This window comes from Ovis canadensis, chromosome 3 (assembly GCF_042477335.2).
Source record: "Ovis canadensis isolate MfBH-ARS-UI-01 breed Bighorn chromosome 3, ARS-UI_OviCan_v2, whole genome shotgun sequence".
NCBI lineage: Eukaryota > Metazoa > Chordata > Mammalia > Artiodactyla > Bovidae > Ovis > Ovis canadensis.
In genome coordinates this window covers 175172753-175192496 of record NC_091247.1, presented here as the reverse complement: position 1 = coordinate 175192496, position 19744 = coordinate 175172753, and the positions used below count along the sequence as shown (strand labels likewise).

The window sequence follows — 19744 nt, the reverse complement described above, 5'->3', positions numbered from 1 at the left end:
ATAGCCTATGGCAAAGTTTATGACCCTTTTTCCCTTGTCCTTACACATAAATTGATTTGTCCATATCTTTCCACAGATAAATACTGCCACACCCAGGAGGTAGCCTCAGTCTGTATTCCTTTCAGTTCAGTTCAGTTGCACAGTCGTGTCTGACTCTTTGTGACCTCATGGACTGCAGCACACCAGGCTTCCCTGTCCATCACCAACTCCTGGAACTTTCTCAAACTCATGTCCATCTAGTAGGTGATGCCATCCAACCATCTCATCTTTTTGTCATCCCCTTCTCCTCCTAGCTTCAATCTTTCCCAGCATCAGGGTCTTTCCCAGTGAGCCAGTTCTTCACATGAGGTGGCCAAAGTATTGGAGCCTCAGCTTCAGCATCAGTCCTTCCAATGAATATTCAGGATCGATTTCCTTTACAGTTGATTGGTTTGATCTCCTTGCAGTCCAAGGGACTCTCAAGAGTTTTCTCCAACACCACAGTTCAAAACCATCAGTTCTTTGGTGCTCAGCTTTCTTTATGATCCAACTCTCACATCCATACGTGACTACTGGATAAACCATAGCTTTGACTAGACGGACCTTTCTTGGCAAAGTAATGTCTCTGCTTTTTAATACTCTGTCTAGGTTTGTCATAGCTTTTCTTCCAAGGAGCAAGCGTCTTTTAATTTCATGGCTGCAGTCACCATCTGCAGTGATTTTGGAGTCCAAGAAAATAAACTGTCACTGTCCATTGTTTCAGGGCTTCCCTGATAACTCAGTTAGTAAAGAATCTTCCTGCAATGCAGGATTGCCTGTAATGCAGGAGACCCCGGTTCAATTCCTGAGTTGGGAAGATCTGCTGGAGAAGGGATGGGCTACCCAATCCAGTATTCTTGGGATTCCCTTGTGGCTCAGCTGGTAAAGAATCCACTTACAATGCAGGAGACCTGGGTTTGATTCCTGGGTTGCAAAGATCTCCTGGAGAAGGGAAAGGCTACCCACTCCAGTATTCTGGCCTAAAGAATTGTTTCCTCATCTATTTGCCATGAAGTGATGGCACCAAATGTCATGGTCTTAGTTGTTTGAATGTTGAGTTTTAAGCCACCTTTTTCACTCTCCTCTTTCACTTTCATCAAGAAGCTCTTTATTTCCTCTTTGCTCTTTGTCATAAGAGTGGTGTCATCTGCATATCTGAGGTTATTGGTATTTCTTCCGGCAATCTTGATTCCAGCTTGTGCTTCATCCAGCCTGACATTTCACATGATGTACTCTGCATATAAGTTAAATAAGCAGGGTGGCAATATACAGCCTTCTCGTACTCCTTTCCCAGTTTTGAACCAGTCTGTTTAAAATTCATGACTGAAGCAATTGAGCACATCCCCTATGTTGTATGATTGAGTAGCCATTGTCCACATGAGGCTGTCAAGCACTTGAAATATGGCTAGTTCTAATTGCAGTGTGCTATAATGTAAAATAGACACTGATTTTGAAAGCAGTGCAAAAAATATAAAAATATGTCAATAATGTTTACATCAATTACATGTTGAAATGTTGTTTGGATATTCTCAGTTAAATAAAATATACAAAAATTAATTAAATCTTTTAAAAAATCTTTTAAATTTGGCTACTAGAACATTTAAATTTACATGTATGGCTCACATTATTCCAGATTCATTATACCCATATGAGACACTTTTAACCCATGATAATAAAATTACATCATCACTATGGAGATGAGAACTTAACTTAGAGCATGTGTACATGTCCAGTTCATCCGAAGGTGGAAGCAAACTATTGAGATACAAATTGAAAATGAGGGCTTTGTTTTCATTGCCTGAAAATCATCTGATATATAAGAAGACCATTCCTACACACTCTGACCATGCTTGAGGTATTCAGTGCACATTCTGTACGTTTTCATATCTGGAGCCTTGGGGTGATCTCAAGTGTCTAGAGTCAGGTAAGAATCAAGAGAAGCTGTAAGTTTTCTGTGCTCCTTGAGGATTTGTCCCATAGGTTGGTAGAGAGTCTAATGATGATCAGTTTGTGGAGTAGCTGTGTTTAAGTCTTATTTGCTATACATGAGAATATTGGCCCGAGAAACTCAGACTTTATTTAGTTTATTTAGGTGTAATGTTAAATATGTGAGAGCTTAGGGAACACAATATTCTCACTAATGAACATCCAGGTTATTTAAAACTTCTGTGGAAAACCTATTTGTTTATATTCTGAAACATATTAATACAATTTGAAATATTAGTATAGATAGTATAACAACAGAACTTAAACCTTTGGTAATTGGGGCTCTCTTATTGTCTCAGACCATTCATTGTGGGCACAAATTCTCACATAGAGAATTGAAAACATAGATAAGTCTGTATCAGAGATGGAATTGAGTGTGTATTAGACTAAGACCAAAGACCTATACATTGCCTTTTGTGGGGGAATAAATATGTAATAATATTAAAATAGGTAGCAAAATAAATTAAGGTTTTAGTTGGGAGGTCTGGGCTTATTTATAATCTTTCAAATGTGTGTAGATGTTCTATGGATATGTGGATATATCCCTAAGGCAGTCAAATATATTTATATGTATGCTAAATTTCTATTCTAAACATCCTTGTTTAAAAAAAGATGTATCCACACTTATTCTGTTTAGGAAAGAAGATGGGCACTGGATATGTTTTCCCCATGCTCCTATTATAATTAATTCCTTTTTTAAAATAGTGAGGAACTGAGAGGGTATAGGTAAATGAAATCTACAGACCTTTAATCTTATTTTAGTTATAAATACCAGTATCTTTCCCTACTAAATATTTATAAGGTCTAATAACATGCAGGAAATTTTAAAATAATTTGAGTTAATTTACAGTATTTTCTCATTTCTTTTCCATTCTTTGCCAAAGGTATTCCTGGGCAACATAGTGTGCTAGTCAGCTTTAACTGAAACTTGACTTTGCCCAAGGGACACCAGTGCCCTTGCAGTTCTCTCTAATGAAGATATCTCATCATCCATGCATTTCACTCATGCATGTAGAAACCTCAGTCATTCTTTGGCTCCTATTCATATGGGTACCACATCCATTAGGTTTTATTTTAGGCATATTGATATCTGCTAGAATTTCCTACCTCTTCTCTACCTCTGTATCTCCACTAGTTCCAATTTTTTTTGTTTCTTCCCCAGATTGTTAAAAAGACTGCTAACTTGACTCCCTAAAACCAATTTGTTCACTTTCTTCACTTTTTTGTCACAAGAGCCCTCCTACAACACTGCCCAACCCAGAAACATGCTTAGCATCTTTCTAATAACCTCTTGGTCCAAGTTGCTTAGAATAGACTAAGCTATTTGGCATGTTATAAGGCTCTTCAGAATCTGGAACAAACCTATCTTTTCTCCCTCATATTTTATTGTTTATGAAAATTTTTCCATGAAAAATAACTTGATAATTTTGACTATTAAAGCAATACAGAGGTGATTAATTATTTTTATATGCATTTTTCTATGTTAATGTAAATATTTATCATCAGTACAATGGTAATGATAACAGTCTCTGTCTTATAGTTATGTGGATGTAAATGAGTTAATGTAGGTAAAATATTTAGGGCATTGACTCACACAATATTATGCAACTTGTTTTTTTTTCATTTAATATGTTTTCAAGGTCAAATATATATAGGTCAAACATTTGTTTTAACAGTTGCATAATCCATGGTATAGATGAATCCTGATTAATTTTTCCCTTTTTTATGAGCTACATCTTCTTTACTTTTAAAATTGTACATATTTTTGTGCCTGTAGTCTTCATATTAATGCTTTTTTTTCATAGACATATAGAGAAATTTGCAGGAAAAAAACTGTGAATTGAAGGAATTATGGGATCTACTGCCACCAATTATAAATAATATAAAATCTGATTCTAGTGCCAGAATAGAGCAATTGCTTACTACAAGAGAACCCCTATAATAGATCAGCAGTACATATAGGCATACCTTCAAGATATTGTGAGCTTTGTTCCAGACCACTGCAATAAAGCAAATATTACAATAAAGTGAGTCACATGGATATTTTTGTTTCCCATTGCATACAGAAGTTATGTTTATACCATGCTGTAGTCTGTTAAATGTATAGTACCATTATGTTAAAAAAGCTGTGGACATACCTTAGTTAATACATACTTTATTTTTAGTAAATGATAACCATCATCTGAGCTTTTAGCAAGTTGTAATCTTTTGGCTGATGGAAGGTCTTGCCTTGATGTTGATAGCTGCTGACTGATCTGGGTGGTGGTTGCTGAAGGTTGGGGTGGCTGTGGCAATTTCATAAAATAACACAACAATGAAGTTTGCCCTATCTATTAATTCCTTCTTTGAATGATTTCTTTGTAGCAGGAGGTGTTGTTTCAAAGCATTTTATACACATCAGAGCCTCTTTCAATGTAGAAGTCAATCCTCTCAAACCCTGTTCCTGCTTCATTAAGTTTTTATGGTATTCTAAATTCTTTGAAGACTTTTAACATTCTTCAGAGTGCCTTCATCAGAATAGATTCTATCTCAAGAAACCGCTTCTTTTGCTCATTCACAAGAACCAGCTCCTTACATGTTCAAAGTCTATCATGAGATTGCAGCAATTTGGTCATCTCTTTGGGCTCCACTTTTAGTTCCCTTGCTATTTCCACCACATTTGCAGTTACTTCTTCACTGAAGTATGAATATAAAGTATGAGGCCCTCAAAGACATCCATGAGGGTTGAAGTCAACTGCTTCCAAACTCCTGTTAGTGTTGACATTTTTACTTTGTCCCATCAATCACAAATGTCCTTAATGGCATCCAGAAGGGTAAATTGTTTTCAGAAGGTTTTCATTTGACTTTGTCCAGATCCATCAGAGGAATCATTATCTATGGCAGCTACAGCATTACAAAATGTACCTTAAATAGTAAGACTTAAAAATTAAAATCACTCCTTGATCTGTGGGCTACAAAATGGATGTTGTGTTGGCAGGTGTGAAAACAACATTAATCTCATTGTATATCTCCATCAGAGGTCTTGGGTGACCAGATGTATTGTCATTGAGCAGTAACATTTGGAAGGAGTATTTTTCCTGAGTAATAAGTGGGCTTAAAATATTCAGCAAACCTTGTTGTAAACAAATGTGCTGTCATCCAGGCTTTCTTGTTCCATTTATAGTGCATAGAGGAGATTTAGCATAATTCTTAAGGGCCCTAGGATTTTCAGAATGATGAATTTATTTTTAATTAATTGATTTATTTTTTAAATTGAAGTATAGTTGATTTACAATTGCCTTTAATTTTGAGTCACCAACTACGTTAGCTCCTAACAAGAGAGTCAGTCTGTCCTTTGAAGCTTTGAAGCCAGACTCTGACTTCTCTCTAGCTATGAAAGTTTTAGATGGCATTGTATTCTAATGTAAGGCTGTTTTGTCTACATCGAAAAATCTGTTGTTTACTGTGCTTCCCGTGTGGCTCAGCGGGTAAAGAATCCGCCTGCCATGCGGGAGACCTGGATTTGATTCCTGGATTGGGAAGATGCCCTGGAGAAGGAAAAGGCTACCTGCTCACTCCAGTATTCTGGCCTGGAGAATTCCATGGACTGTATAGTTCATGGGGTCACAAAGAGTTGGACACGACTAAGCTACTTTCACTATCACTGTAGCCATGTTATTTAGTTATTTTAATTATATCTTCTGGATAACTTGCTGCAGCTTCTACATTAGCACTTGCTTCATCTTGCACTTTTATGTGATGTGCTTTTATATGATTCTTTCTTTAAATTGTAGTTTTCTGAGTGGCAGTGCTGGCCTTGACTGTGGTTGTGAGTCCTAACAATGCCCAAGTTGTCATAGTTACCTTGACCAGGGGTATCAAGCAGTTGATGGTGCAGGAGGCATTGCTGACAATCTTGAGAGAGTTGACATACTTCTCATAGTTTATGCCCATCACAAACATGGGGGCATGTGGAATCCTCCTGGAGCAAGGCTCAAACCCATGGCCCCTTCATTGGCAGGTATATTCTTAACTTCTGGACCACCAGGAAAGTCTTGTTCTTGATCTTAAGGGAAATGCATTCAGTCTTTTATCATTAAGATGATTTTAGCTATAACATTTTTATAGATGTCTTTTATCAGTTCAGTTCAGTTCAGTTCATTCACTCAGTCATGTCCAACTCTTTGTAACCCCATGGATTGCAGCACACCAGGCTTCCCTATCCATCACCAACTCCTGGAACTTGCTCAAACTCCCGTCCATTAAGTTGGTGATACCATCCAACCATCTCAACCTCTGTCATTCCCTTCTCCTCCTGCCTTCAGTCTTTCCCAGCAACAGGGTCTTTTCCAAGGAGTCAGTTCTTCACATCAGGTGGCCAAAGTTCAGCTTCAGCATCAGTCCTTCCAATGAATATTCAGGACTGATTTCCTTTAGGATGGACTCCTTGCAGTCCAAGGGGCTCTCAAGAGTCTTCTCCAACACCACTGTTTAAAACCATCAATTCTTCAACACTCAGCTTTCTTTATAGTCCAACTCCCACATCCATACATGACTACTGGAAAATCATAGCTTTGACTAGATGGACCTTTGTCAGCAAAGTAATGTCTCTGCTTTTTAATATGCTGTGTAGGTTGGTCATAACTTTTCTTCCAAGGAGCAAGCATCTTTTAATTTCATGGCTGCAGTCACCACCTGCAGTGATTTTGAAGCCCTCTAAAGTAAAGTCTGTCACTGTTTCCATTATTTCCCCATCTATTTGCCATGAAATGATAGGACTGGATGCTATGATCTTTGTTTTTTGAATGTTGAGCTTTAAGCCAACTTTTTCACTCTCCTCTTTCACTTTCATCAAGAGTTTCTTTAGTTCTTCTTCGCTTTCTGCCATAAGGGTGATGTCATCTGCACATCTGAGGTTATTGATATTTCTCCCGGCAATCTTGATTCCATCTTGTGCTTCATCCAGCCTGGCATTTCACATGATGTACTCTGCATGTAAGTTAAATAAGCAGAGTGACAAAAATTAAAGATTTACTGAGCATGGCCCTACCTATCAGAACAAGACCCAGTTTCCTCCACAGCCAGTCTCTCCCAACAGGAAGCTTCCCAAAGCCTTTTTTTCCTTATCCATCAAAGGGCAGACAGAATGAAAACCACAATTACAGAAAACTAATCAACTGATTGAATGGACCACAGCCTTTTCTAACAGTGAAACTATGAGCTATGCTGTGTAGGGCCACCCAAGACGGACGGGTCATGCTGGAGATTTCTAAAAAAATGTGGTCCACTGGAGAAGGGGACGGCAAACCACTTCAGTATACTTGCCTTGAGAACCACATGAATAGTATGAAAAGGCAAAAAGATGTCTTTTATAAGTTGATTAAATTTCTTTCTATTCCAGTTTACTAACAGTTTTTGTTAGGAATTGATGTTGGAGTTTGGCAATTATTAACTTCCATATTTGTTGAGATAAGATTTTTCTTTTTTAGTTTGTTAATATAGTAATTTATGAATGTTAAATTTGCATTCCTGAAATAAACTCCATTTCATCATGGTGTAATATTGTTTTTATGTATTGTTGAATTCAACTTCCTAGAATTTTGCTGAGAATTTTTGTATCTATATTCATGAGTGATATATTGATCTGTAGTTCTTTTTTGTCATGTTTTTGATCTCATAGAATGCTGATCTCATAGAATGTTAGGCATTATTTGTGCCTCTTCAATATTTTGGAATGCTTTTGTAGAATTGATATTGTTTCTTTTTTAAATACCTGGCATAATTTCCCACTGAAGCCATTTAAACCTGGAGGGTTTTTTGTTTGTTTTGTGAGGAATGTTTGTAATTACAAGTTCACATTCAGTTTCTTTAATAGATATAGGGCTATCAGGTTATACATTTTTTTAAAAGATTATTTTTGGTAGTTTTCAAGAAACTTGCCCATTTCATCTAAGTTTTCTAATTTGTTGATATAATGTTATTAAAAATATTCTCCTGCTGTTTATATCTTTAGAATATATAGTGATACTACTTCTCTGTCTCTGATTTGATAATTTATATCTTCTATTTTTATCCTTATCAGTTTACCTATAGGTTTTTAAATTTATAGCATATTTTTAAAAAATCACTTTTTGATTTCTTGATTTCCTCTACTGTTAGCCTATTTTTTATTTCATTGTTTTCCTTTCTTCTGCTTACTTTGGGATAATATACTCTTCCTATTTTTTAAAGTGGAAGCTGAGATCATCAATTTAGAACCTCTCTCTGATCTATTAGTGTTATTTTAATACTATAAATTTTCCTTTAGATATTTAGTTGCATCCCAAAAGTTTTGATATTTTGTGTTTTCTTTCTCTTTCAGTTGTAAATATTTTCCAAAATCTTTATGATATTATCTTGGACTTATGTGTTGTTCAGTTTCAAATATTTGTGGATATTAAAGATACTCTTCTGTGAATGATTTTTAATTGAATTTCATTAGAGTCAGAGAACATATTTTGTGTTATTTGAATCTTTTGAACTTATTGAGATTTGTTTTATGATCCACAATATAGTATATATTGATAAATGTCCTGTATTCACTTGAAAAGAATATGTATTCTGCTGTTATTGCATTGGTTCTCTAAATGTCAGGTCAGGTTGGTTGGTGTGTGTGTGTGTGTGCACATGCATGCTCAGTTATGTCCAACTCTTTGCAACCCTATGGATTGTAGCCCACCAGGTGCCTCTGTGCATGGAATTTTGCAAGCTAGAATACTGGAGCATATTGCCATTTCCTTCTCTAAGGGATCTATCTTCCCAACCTAGGGATAGAACCTGGTCTTTTGCATTGACAGGTGGATCCTTTACCAGATGAGCCACATGGAAGCCCTACGTTGGTTGGTAGTGTTATTCAAGTCTTATATCCCCTGCTGATTTTCTGTTTACTTGTTCTATCAATTATTGAGAGGGAGGTATTGAAATCTCCAAGTATAAGTGGATAGGTCTATTTCTCTTTGCAATAGTATCAGTTTTTTGCTTCATGTATTTTGAAATTCTGTTGTTGTTGTTCAGTCACTAAGGACTACAGCATGCCAGGGTTCCCTGTCCATCACCAACTCCTAGAGTTTACTCAAACTCATGTCACTGAGTTGGTGATGCCATCCAACCATCTCATCCTCTGTTGTCCCCTACTCCTCCAACCTTCAATCTTTCCCAGAATCAGGGTCTTTTCAAATGAGTCAGTTCTTCACATCAGGTGGCCAAGGTATTAGAGTTTCATCTTCAGCATCAGTCCTTCCAATGAATATTCAGGACTGATTTCCTTTAGGATGGACTGGTTGGATCTCCTTGCAGTCCAAGGGACTCTCAAGAGTTTTCTCCAACACCACAGTTCAAAAGCATCAATTCTTTAGCACTCAGCTTTCTTTATAGTCCAACTCTCACATCCATACATGACTGCTGGAAAAACCATAGCTTTGACAAGATGGACTTTTGTCAGCAAAGTAATGTCTCTGCTTTTGAATATGCTGTGTAGGTTGGTCATAACTTTTCTTCCAAGGAGCAAGCGTCTTTAAATTTCATGGCTGCAGTCACCATCTGCAGTGATTTTGGAGTCCCCCAAAATAAAGTCTGTCACTGTTTCCATTGTTTCCCCATCTATTTCCCATGAACTGATGGGACTGGATGCCATGATCTCAGTTTTCTGAATGTTGAGTTTTAACCCAACTTTTTCATTCTCTTCTTTCACTTTCATCAAGAGACTCTTTAGTTCATCTTTGCTTTTCACCATAAGGGTGGTGCGATCTGCATATCTGAGGCTACTGATACTCTCCTGACAATCTTGATTCCAGCTTGTGCTTCATCCAGCCCGGAATTTTGCATAATGTACTCTGCATATAAATTAAATAAGCAGGGTGACAATATGCAGCCTTGATGTACTTCTTTCCCTATTTGGAACCAGTCTGTTGTTCCATGGCCGGTTCTAACTGTTGCTTCTTGACCTGCATACAGATTTCTCAGGAGGCAGGTCAGGTAGTCTGCTATTCCCATTTCTTTAAGGATTTTCCACAGTTTGCTGTGATCCACACAGTCAAAGGCTTTGGCATAGTCAATAAAGCAAAAGTAGATGTTTTTCTGGAACTCTCTTGCTTTTTTGATGATCCAGTGGATATTGGCAATTTGATCTCTGGTTCCCAGGAATCAAACTGGGGTTTCCTGCCTTGCAGGCAGATTCTTTACCAACTGAGCTATCAGGGAAGCCCTGTGTATCTCTATGTTTAAAGCTAATTTCTTGTAGCGAGCATACTGTTGGGTCTTACTTTCTTTAATCCAGTCTGATGATATTTTTTTAAACTGGGATGATTAGATAATTAATAGTTATTGTAATTGTTGATGTGGTTATTTTTGTCATTGATATGGTTAAATCTATCATCTAACAGTTTCATTTGTATTTGTATCAAATCTTCCTTGTTCCTCTCTTCTGCTTTTTTGTTCTTTTGCATCTTGAGTTATTATTATTTTTTTAAATTTCATATTATTTTAAATTAGTACATTGGATTTAACACTTGTTTTTACCTGTGGCTAATTTATTCATTGAAAATAATCAATTATTTGATTTATAATTTAGCATATATTTGTTAAATAACTGTTGTACTCAATATTTAGAGAAAAATTATTGGAGCAGATGAATCTTGATCTAGACTTTGGAAGAATGGTAAGATATGCTTGCTTAGAAAATCTATCATAGGTTAGTAGAAGGGCATGAGTAAAGGCACAAAGGTGGAAATTAATAGGGCAAGATGGGTAAATTAGCAAGAGAAACAAAGGTATAAAAAATTTCAGAACATAATAGAAGACTAAACATGCTTCAAGGATTGATTAGAAAAAAAGATTGCTTAAAGTCTAGCAATCTTAATGAAATTGTAAAACATATTAATATCTTATAACTTTCCTGGTTTAACTGTCACTTTTTAAAATTCTCAGGAGGTAAGCTACCACTAAAGAAGATAAACCACTGGATTGAAATGAAGTTAAGATAAAAATAAAGTTAAAAATCTTACAATTGACTAGTTATATTTCATCATTAATTTCCTCAAGACCTTCCTTATTATCAAATAGTTTAATTCTTATCTCATTTCTTTCTTTCTTTCTTTTTTTTGGGACAGTTTCCTGTTTTAAATTGTATAATGCTTTCTCTTGGTTTTATTTACTCTTGGGCAACTCTCAGTGTTCATGTAACTTTTTCCCCGTGTTGGACCCTAAAGTATTGTTAATTATCCATGGTTCTATTGTTGGTCCTATATTTTTCTTTGTTTCTTTTTTTCCTCACAATATACTTTCATATAGGTTCTCTGACCATTTCAGTGAGGGCTGGGAAGTTTTAAGATTTTGAATTGCCTTGAACTTGGAACTGTCTACCAAACTTAGGCTTGATTTTTCTTTTTTCATCCAGGGATTGATATTTTGGCTAATATCAACATTTGAGAGAAGGTTTCACCTTGCCTTCATATATAGATTTTCCACTGAGGTATTTGAGCCTGATGACCTCTCTCCTAGGAGGTCACCCACCATATTGATGCTGAACTTAGTATGGACACCCAGTTGGCATAGTGCATTGCAGCCAAGAACTTCTGGGTTCAAGCAGTCCTCCAGCCCTAGCCTCCTGAGTAGCTGAGATTACAGGTGCATGCCACCATGCCCAGCTGATGGCCTGTCTCTTAGAGAGTCTGAAATCAAGCACTCCCTTGGTTTTATCTTCTATCCAACAATTTGTTGAACAAACATAAAAAATATAATAGATGCTAGTGCTATGTTCAACTACTGCCCTAAGTGCCTTATAAGTACTGATTCATTTGATCCTCACAACATTTTAAGGTGGTAGTACTATTATCATCATCTTGATTTTACAGACAAGGAATTAAATACTTAAGAGAGATGAAATACTTTATCCAGGCCTACCCCCAGCAAGTAATGCAGCTAGGTTTTTGAAATCAGGTTGTCTAACTTAAGAATCATGTTTCTAACTAGACATTTTCATAGTTTTCTGGCGATCCTTACTTTTAAGTAAGTATGTCAGATACTTGAAATTTAACCTTTCCAAGCCTGAAGTCATTGTTTGCTTTCCATCTGCACTGTCTTCCTCCAGCAGATTTGCCTTTCTTTTCACATCTTAGTTAATGTCATTTTCCTTTCGGTCATTTAGACATTTAATTTGAGTGATTCTGTGCTAACTATTGTACTTTCTCCTTCCTTCAGTTGATCTCTGCATCTTATTGGTTTGACTTTTTATAACTGTCAAATAAGAACATTCTACTCATTTTCATTGTCTCAACTTAGTTGTATCTCTCATTTTGAATAGCTATTTATTCTCTTCTCAGAGATGCTTGTGTGCTCTCTGGTGCCTTGATTAGCTTACTAGCCTGTACTTGTTAGTTTATGTGTCTCTCTTCTCCATTAGACTCTACTCTTGTAATGAAGGACCTTGAATTATGACTTTGTGCTCTTAGTACTTAGCTTAATATGTGACATACAGTTGGTACACAATAAATATTTTGTGAATACATGAATTAGTTTGTCATTGGCAGTGGTGGTTTAGTCGCCAGGTCGTGTCCGACTCTTGCAATCCCATGGACTGTAGCCTATCAGGCTCCTCTGTCAATGGGATTCTCCAGGCAAGAATACTGGAGTGGGTTGCCATTTCCTTCTCCAAGTTTGTCATTAGATGTTAGTTTTGATGGCTTTGATAACATCAGATAGTTTTTTGGGCAGATTTACTTTTGGAAAACTTTCAATGTCTATTTTTTTCAAACTATAGTTTCTATAATTGTAGTGATCAAGGATAAAATGGATTCTTATATGTTATCTTCAAAATATATTGTATAGTAAAATAACTTCAAAACTATTAGAATATTTTTATGGTTTGTGATAATCAAATCTAATTATATTTTCAAGGGTGAAATGTGTTTTACATTCTCTTGGTAGCAATGGAACAGCAAGAAGTGTTTCTTTTCTTTCCATATGCAAAAATATAACTTATGTAAACCACTGCCATCTCAGAATGAGTGTGTTGAAAAGGAGGAGGCAGGTGACTTAAATCTTTCTTCTTGGTAAAGAATATAGTAGTTGAATGTTAATTGCATCCAATATTTAAGTAATGACCGAAAGTGACAGGGAATTTTGGGGTCCAAATTTAAGGTATACCAGGGGGTCTGCATTTGCTAATAATTTCTAATGGTAGCTATATTCACTAATAACTTCTCTGAATCAAACAAATGAATAAAGATATTGTTCTGAGGGGAGTGCAGGAAAGGTGGCAGTTGTTTTCTACATGAGTAAAATCCTCATATGAAACATGCTGCCGACTGTGAGACTATCAGGCTTCCTTCTGTTTTGCAAAGCACAATTCTGCTCCCCTGTTAACTGTGTGCTTGTGCTTTATTTGCAGCATCTGGCGAGGCCCCAATGTGAACTGCACAGACAGTTCGGGTTACACGGCTTTACACCATGCAGCCTTAAATGGACATAAGTAAGTGCCACTTATTTGGACTGGAATCTGTGTGTATTTAGTTACATGTGATGAAGTTAATTATGTCTGATGGTTCCTGTCTCATGTTGCCGTGAGTCCCCTGGGCTTAGATGAATTTGGAGAAGCACCAGGTGTTCAACACTTGACATGTTGAAAGTGGTAGGAATGTTGCTGAGGATGAGTATGTGCAGAGTGCAGATCAAGTCAAAGATCACACAGGGAAAATGGAAGAAGTGCCAGGACCATGTTAGTCACGTGTACACTTGGCATGGGAATGGGATAAATCAGGGGTTCCCAACCCCTGGGCCACAGATGGGTACTGGTCCATGGCCTGTTAGGAAGCAGGCTGCACAGCAGGAGGAGAGAGGCAGGAGAGTGAGCAAAGCTTGTCTGTATTTACAAACTCTCCCCATTACTCACATTAATGCCTAAACTCTGCCTCCTGTTAGGTCAGTGACATTCATTAGATTCTCATAGGAGCGTGAACCCTGTTGTGCATGTAAGGGATCTAGGTTGCGTGCTCCTTGTGAGAATCATCCCCAAATCACCCTTCTCCCCACTCCCTGGGTCCATGGAAAAATTATCTTCTATGAAACTAGTCCCTGGTGCCAAAAGATTAGGGACTGATGGGATAAACCACTTAATGATGCCTCCCTACTTTCTGGGGTGTCTTCACAAATTATAGGGTTATTCACTAAGAATGAACTCTTTTAGTAGAGTCTTGCTCTTATAAGCCATGGCCACTTTCACAAACCTCTTTGAAATCCTCAAACTAAGCTAACATGCTTTCTCTTTGTCATTCATGAATAGTCTGTTGGGTTTTAAACCTCTTTAACCTGTGGAATGTCTTATATTTCAAATAATGTGATAGTCTACTATATGGAGAGTGAAAAAATGTATAACCATCAACACTATTTTATTGACAGTGTTTTAGCCAGGAAACCTAATGGTTTAGTGACAAAGTGTGAGGAGTCCTCTGAATGAGTCAAATGTTCAGTCGTCCTTCATCAGAAGAAAGGTGACCTTGTTCATGTGTCTCCTCTCCTATCTGTTTTTCCTTTGCTTTAATGATTCAAGTTAGTCTTTTTGGATCTGGATCATTTCGTTTCACTTCAGTTGTTTTAAACATGGTAATTACTGCCTTAAAATTACTATAGTGTGCTAAGTCACTAAGTTGTGTCTGCCTGTTTACAACCCTATGGACTGTAGCCCACCAGGCTCCTTTGTCCATGGGATTTCCCATGCAAGAATACTGGAGTGGGTTGCCATTCCCTTATCCAGGGGTTCTTCCTGACTCAGGGATCAAACCTGTGTCTCCTGCATTACAAGTGGATTCTTTTACCACTGAGCCACCTGGAAAGCCTCCAAAATTACTGCTAGTTATCTTTTAATTTTGCATTTAACATTTCTTTCATTCTGTGAATTGAGATACAAAGGACTTACTTATACTTGATTATACTTAATGATCTTAAAGCTCTCATATTCTCATTAGATTTGATTATCACAAGGCCCTTACCATTTTTGTCATTATTTATCATTATGACATGTTTACCTTAAAACTTATTGCATAAATTGAACATTATCATTCCATTTGAAGAATATTTGAATTATGTAAAATATCATAGACTTAATGTTTCATCACTTAGGTCCTTAGTATTGGAATTCCCAAATTGCAATTTTATTCATCCAGTCCTTATTCTATGTAATGTCACCTTATACCACCGAACTTAGAACTTTTAATTTTGCCGAGTCTTTTTCAGCTATATTGCTATCCTTCTCTAGAGCAGAAAATATGTCCAGATCCTTACCATCTGAGTCTTTTAAAGGAATTGCTATTTATTCTTCTTCATACCTGAGTCATCAGGAGGGAAGTCAATCAAATCAGCCCAAGCTGACTTCTTTGGCCATCTTAGTTGTGGATTCAGTGGCTCTGGTGGAACGATATTTCTTAGTCCCAGCTGGGAAGACAAGCTATCAAGTATAATGGATGGAAGATCTTGGGCTTGACTATTTGAGCTATACAACTTTTCTTGTTCTGCCTCAGCTTGGCATTATTTCTCAAAATAATATTGTACCCAAATGTCCCTTTCTTGATTTTCAGTGGTTTTAAGTAAATGTTTTTGGTTTATATGTGACATCCTATGAAGTTCTAACCATTAAGATATATTTCTCTGAGGCCTCTTGCACAATTTTTAGTTTTATCGGCAGTGTACAAAGTGAGGATAATTTAGGTGAATTGAATAGCAGTCATTAAGCTTATCATAAAGAGATGGGAATTTGACTCTATTTCTTTTAAGATCTTCAATTGCAGATGTTCTCTGAGGATTATATATCTCTGCTTTGCTTTCATCTAAAGGTATCATTTTTCTTTTAATTTTCTTTCTTTCTTTTTTTTTTAACAAAACCACTCAGATAGTGTTCCCTCCCTCTTACTTTCCCAGGAGAGAAAGATTTTACTTAGTGTCATCATACAGGTATTGGTAGGAAAATTCTAATCCCATCTCTCCCTCCCTGCCAGTTATATGACCTTGAGCCATTTAATTAACCTCTTTATGCCTCAGTTCAGATGTACTGAATATACCATATTCCTTCTAATTATAACATTTTATGATATAATATTTTGTTATTTGTGGCTCAGTTAGGTACTATGATGTTACAGTTCTGAAATTTGGATTTTCATCTAGAAAGAATTCTTGATTTTAAATTATTTAAATTATCAAGGACTTTTAAAGTTAGAGATCATTTATTCTATCCTACCTTCATTACTTCTTTTATTTTATAGATGGAGAAACAAGACCATACTGGATAAGTGACTTAGTGGCCACTTAATCATCAAGGTGGGGCTGTATCTAGAGTCCGAGTGTATACTTTTACTTGTAATTTACATTATATCCCTCTGTGACTGTATGCACATCAGTGTTCTAATTTCTTGTTGGTTTTTCTCTGTCACATTATGTATTTCTGGCTGCCTCCCATTATCATCAAGTAGTGTATTCTCATGGAATGCTTATTTAAATATTGCCATAAGAAAAGATATTTGTAGAATAAAAACTTGTCATAGAATATACCTCAGAGCCAGAGGACAATGGTTTTCCTTTTCTTCGTCTTTGGTATTCTCCCTTCAAATAGGTAATGAAACATTGTGCTGTATTCCTCCCAAGCAAGCCTTAGTAGTCAGCATAGAAACACTTAATTTCTATCCTTGTTTCTGCTGCTGTTGTATCCATAAACTTTAGATTGTTTTCATAAACATGGTTTCTAGGCTGAAAGTGTTAGTTGCTCAGTCATGTCCAACTCTTTGGACCCCATGGTCTGTAGCCCACCAGGCTCCTCTATCCATGGGATTCTCTAGGCAAGAATAGTGGAATGGGTTGCTGTTTCCTTCTCCAGGGGATCTTCCCAACCCAGGAATCAAACCTGGGTCTCCTGCATTGCAGGCGGTTTCTTTATGGACTGAGCCACCAGAGAAGTTCATGGAATTATAGAGCTAGAAGAAATGTTACAGGGTCTTATAGTTTATTCATTTGCTTTGGGCACATGCTTTCCCCTTTCCTCCAGTATATAATCTGTGGCCTTCACACTGCAAATTAAGACTGTATCCTCACTATTTTGTATGTTTCATTGAGAGTCTTGTTTATCACAGCTAGTTATCCCACAAATGGAACCATATTTTATATACCTGAAATACATTATTTCACAATGAAAAATTCGTCTCCACTCAGCCAAATCAGGACACAATAGAAATTGTATTCTTGGTGATTTCCTGAGTCATTTGTAATTACAGATGAGAAAATTGTTACTTTTAAAGGATAGAAAAAGCAGTCAGTAGAACAAATTTAACTGGCAATGATTGTAAATAAATTATTTCAGTAGATAGGCTAGAGATTTATCTTTTCTTCTTTTTCTTTTTAAAATATGGAGGATTCATTGTCTCTCTCATATATTTTTGCAAACTTTATTACTTTAATTAATTCTCTTCTGAATAGCAATAGCAGTTTCTTCTGAAATAGCCAACTTCCTCTCTTCTTTCCTCCACTTCCTCCTACCTTTTACTCCCTGCTTTCTTCCCCTCTTCTCTCTTCTTTCCTTCTTTTCTTTGCTCTTTCTTTTCTGTCTTTTAAAATAAAAATCTTATTATATTAATAATCCCCATAAAGTTTTACTAAACCTGTATGTTCATATTTCATTCTGATTTCTCTCTTCTTAGAAAATTGCTGGTTTTATTTTCTTGTTAAGTTTCATCTCATTAAACTATGTTTGGTACATTGTGATTCTTGGATGCTATTTTGGAAAATGTCAGTAATAAATTGTTATTGTATCTTTGAAATATGTTTGTTATTTGATATGTGTGGGGTTATTTTCTGTTCTTGCTTTTGATTCTTTAAATGTTAATGCTTGAATCCTAGACAAGGATTCAATTATAGATAATCCTCCATTATCTATAATCAAGATTGTATCTCAAATTGGGTCTAGACTCTAGATAGTAAACTATCTGCTATACCTTTGGTTTGCTCAGAATAGGCTTTCTAATGAAAGAAGGGCACTTCCTCTAAAAATTTATATAATCTAGTCCATGCAGTTGCTCTTTGAATCACCTACAAATATCGTTGGTTGATTGCTTCTTTCTTGGATTAGAATATTAACTAGTTAAATTTGACTTTATTCGCTTTATCTGGAAATAAATCTGTGAGAATGAATTCAGTATATAAAAGAGCTCCAGTTAGAAAATGAAGTGTATTGTCCTAAAGTCTTCTGACCACATTGAGCATATTTGCAACTTTATTTCCAAAAGAGAGAAATAAAATCTTCAAGAAAGTCTGAAATCAAAAGGGCCTTAATGACTTTGAGAATTTCATTAGTTTATTAATGGATAATTTGCATGTCATTAGCTTATTACATCCATATGAAGATGATTTGCATTTATTTCAAAATTTTTTGTTTGTTTTTTAAACTTTTTTTTTCTACTTTACAATATTTTATTGGTTTTGCCATACATTGACATGAATCTGCCACAGGTGTGCATGTGTTCCCCATCCTGAACCCACCTCCCAATTTCCTCCCCATCCCATCACTCTGGGTCATCCCAGTGTATCAGCCCTGAGCACCCTGTATCATGCCTCAAACCTGGACTGGCGATTCATTTCATATATGATATTATACATGTTTAATGCCATTCTCCCAAATCATCCCACCCTTGCCCTCTCCCACAAAGTCCAAAAGACTGTTCTATACATCTGTGTCTCTTTTGCTATCTTGCATACAGGGTTATCGTTACCATCTTTCTAAATTCCATATATATGCGTTAGTATACTATAATGGTGTTTTTCTTTCTGGCTTACTTCACTCTGTATAATAGGCTCCAGTTTCATCCACCTCATTAGAACTGATTCAAATGTATTCTTTTTAATGTCTGAGTAATACTCCATGGTGTATATGTACCACAGCTTTTTTATCCATTCATCTGCTGATGGACATCTAGGTTGCTTCCATGTCCTGGCTATTATAAACAGTGCTGCGATGAACATTTCAAACACAGGAGGATGAAATGAAATAAACTTCTTGGGTTAACTGTAGAGAAACTTGCTGTTGAGGTAAAGAAATTTGAATGTTGAATCTTCCTAATTAATTTAATTTTGCTTAGAATGTATACTGAACTTCTTAAAAGACATTTCATACTAATCAGAAGTATTATTTATGTCTATCAAAAAATGAAACAAATTAAACATGATAGCAAAAATCAATACTTTTAGAATTCCTATTTTTTACCTGATAATACATTTTTAACCTCAAGCTGCAAAATGTTGCAGTGATTTAAGCTGAATTATTATTAAACTTAATTGGGTATTTTGTTTTGTTCCTGGGAAATGGAATTTTTTTTTTTGTGATCTCATCAATTACGTTTATTTTAGTGTTTTGGAGAACTTTTTGTCAAATGCTGTAAGAAAGATTACCACTTTAGGCTTAAGATATAGGTATTTTCTGCTTGCTAGCTTATAGACAGTTTTCATTAATACAACTTAATATTTTTTGCCAGATAACCAAGCACAGTCAACATATTCATGATACTTTTGGAAGATATAAGATGCAACTTAAATAAAAGTTAAAAAAGAGAAGTTAACTAGGCTCATCATGGTGATAAGTTTGCAATGTATCAGATCATTATGGTGTACACTTGAAACTAAAATCATGTTATATTTCAATTATATCCCTCCCCAAAACCAACTACCCCCAAAACCAAAAACAACTACTCTTCTT

At 36.0% G+C, this 19744-nt stretch overlaps 1 protein-coding gene across 1 annotated transcript in view; it reads left to right on the top strand.

Moving 5' to 3' along the window:
* ANKS1B (ankyrin repeat and sterile alpha motif domain containing 1B) overlaps positions 1 to 19744 on the top strand; it is a 1178069-nt gene that overhangs the window by 143785 nt on the left and 1014540 nt on the right. The window contains exon 2 of the mRNA XM_069585128.1: positions 13409 to 13489. Within this exon, the coding sequence (XP_069441229.1) occupies positions 13409 to 13489 (81 nt within the window). The remainder of the gene's footprint in view (positions 1 to 13408; positions 13490 to 19744) is intronic.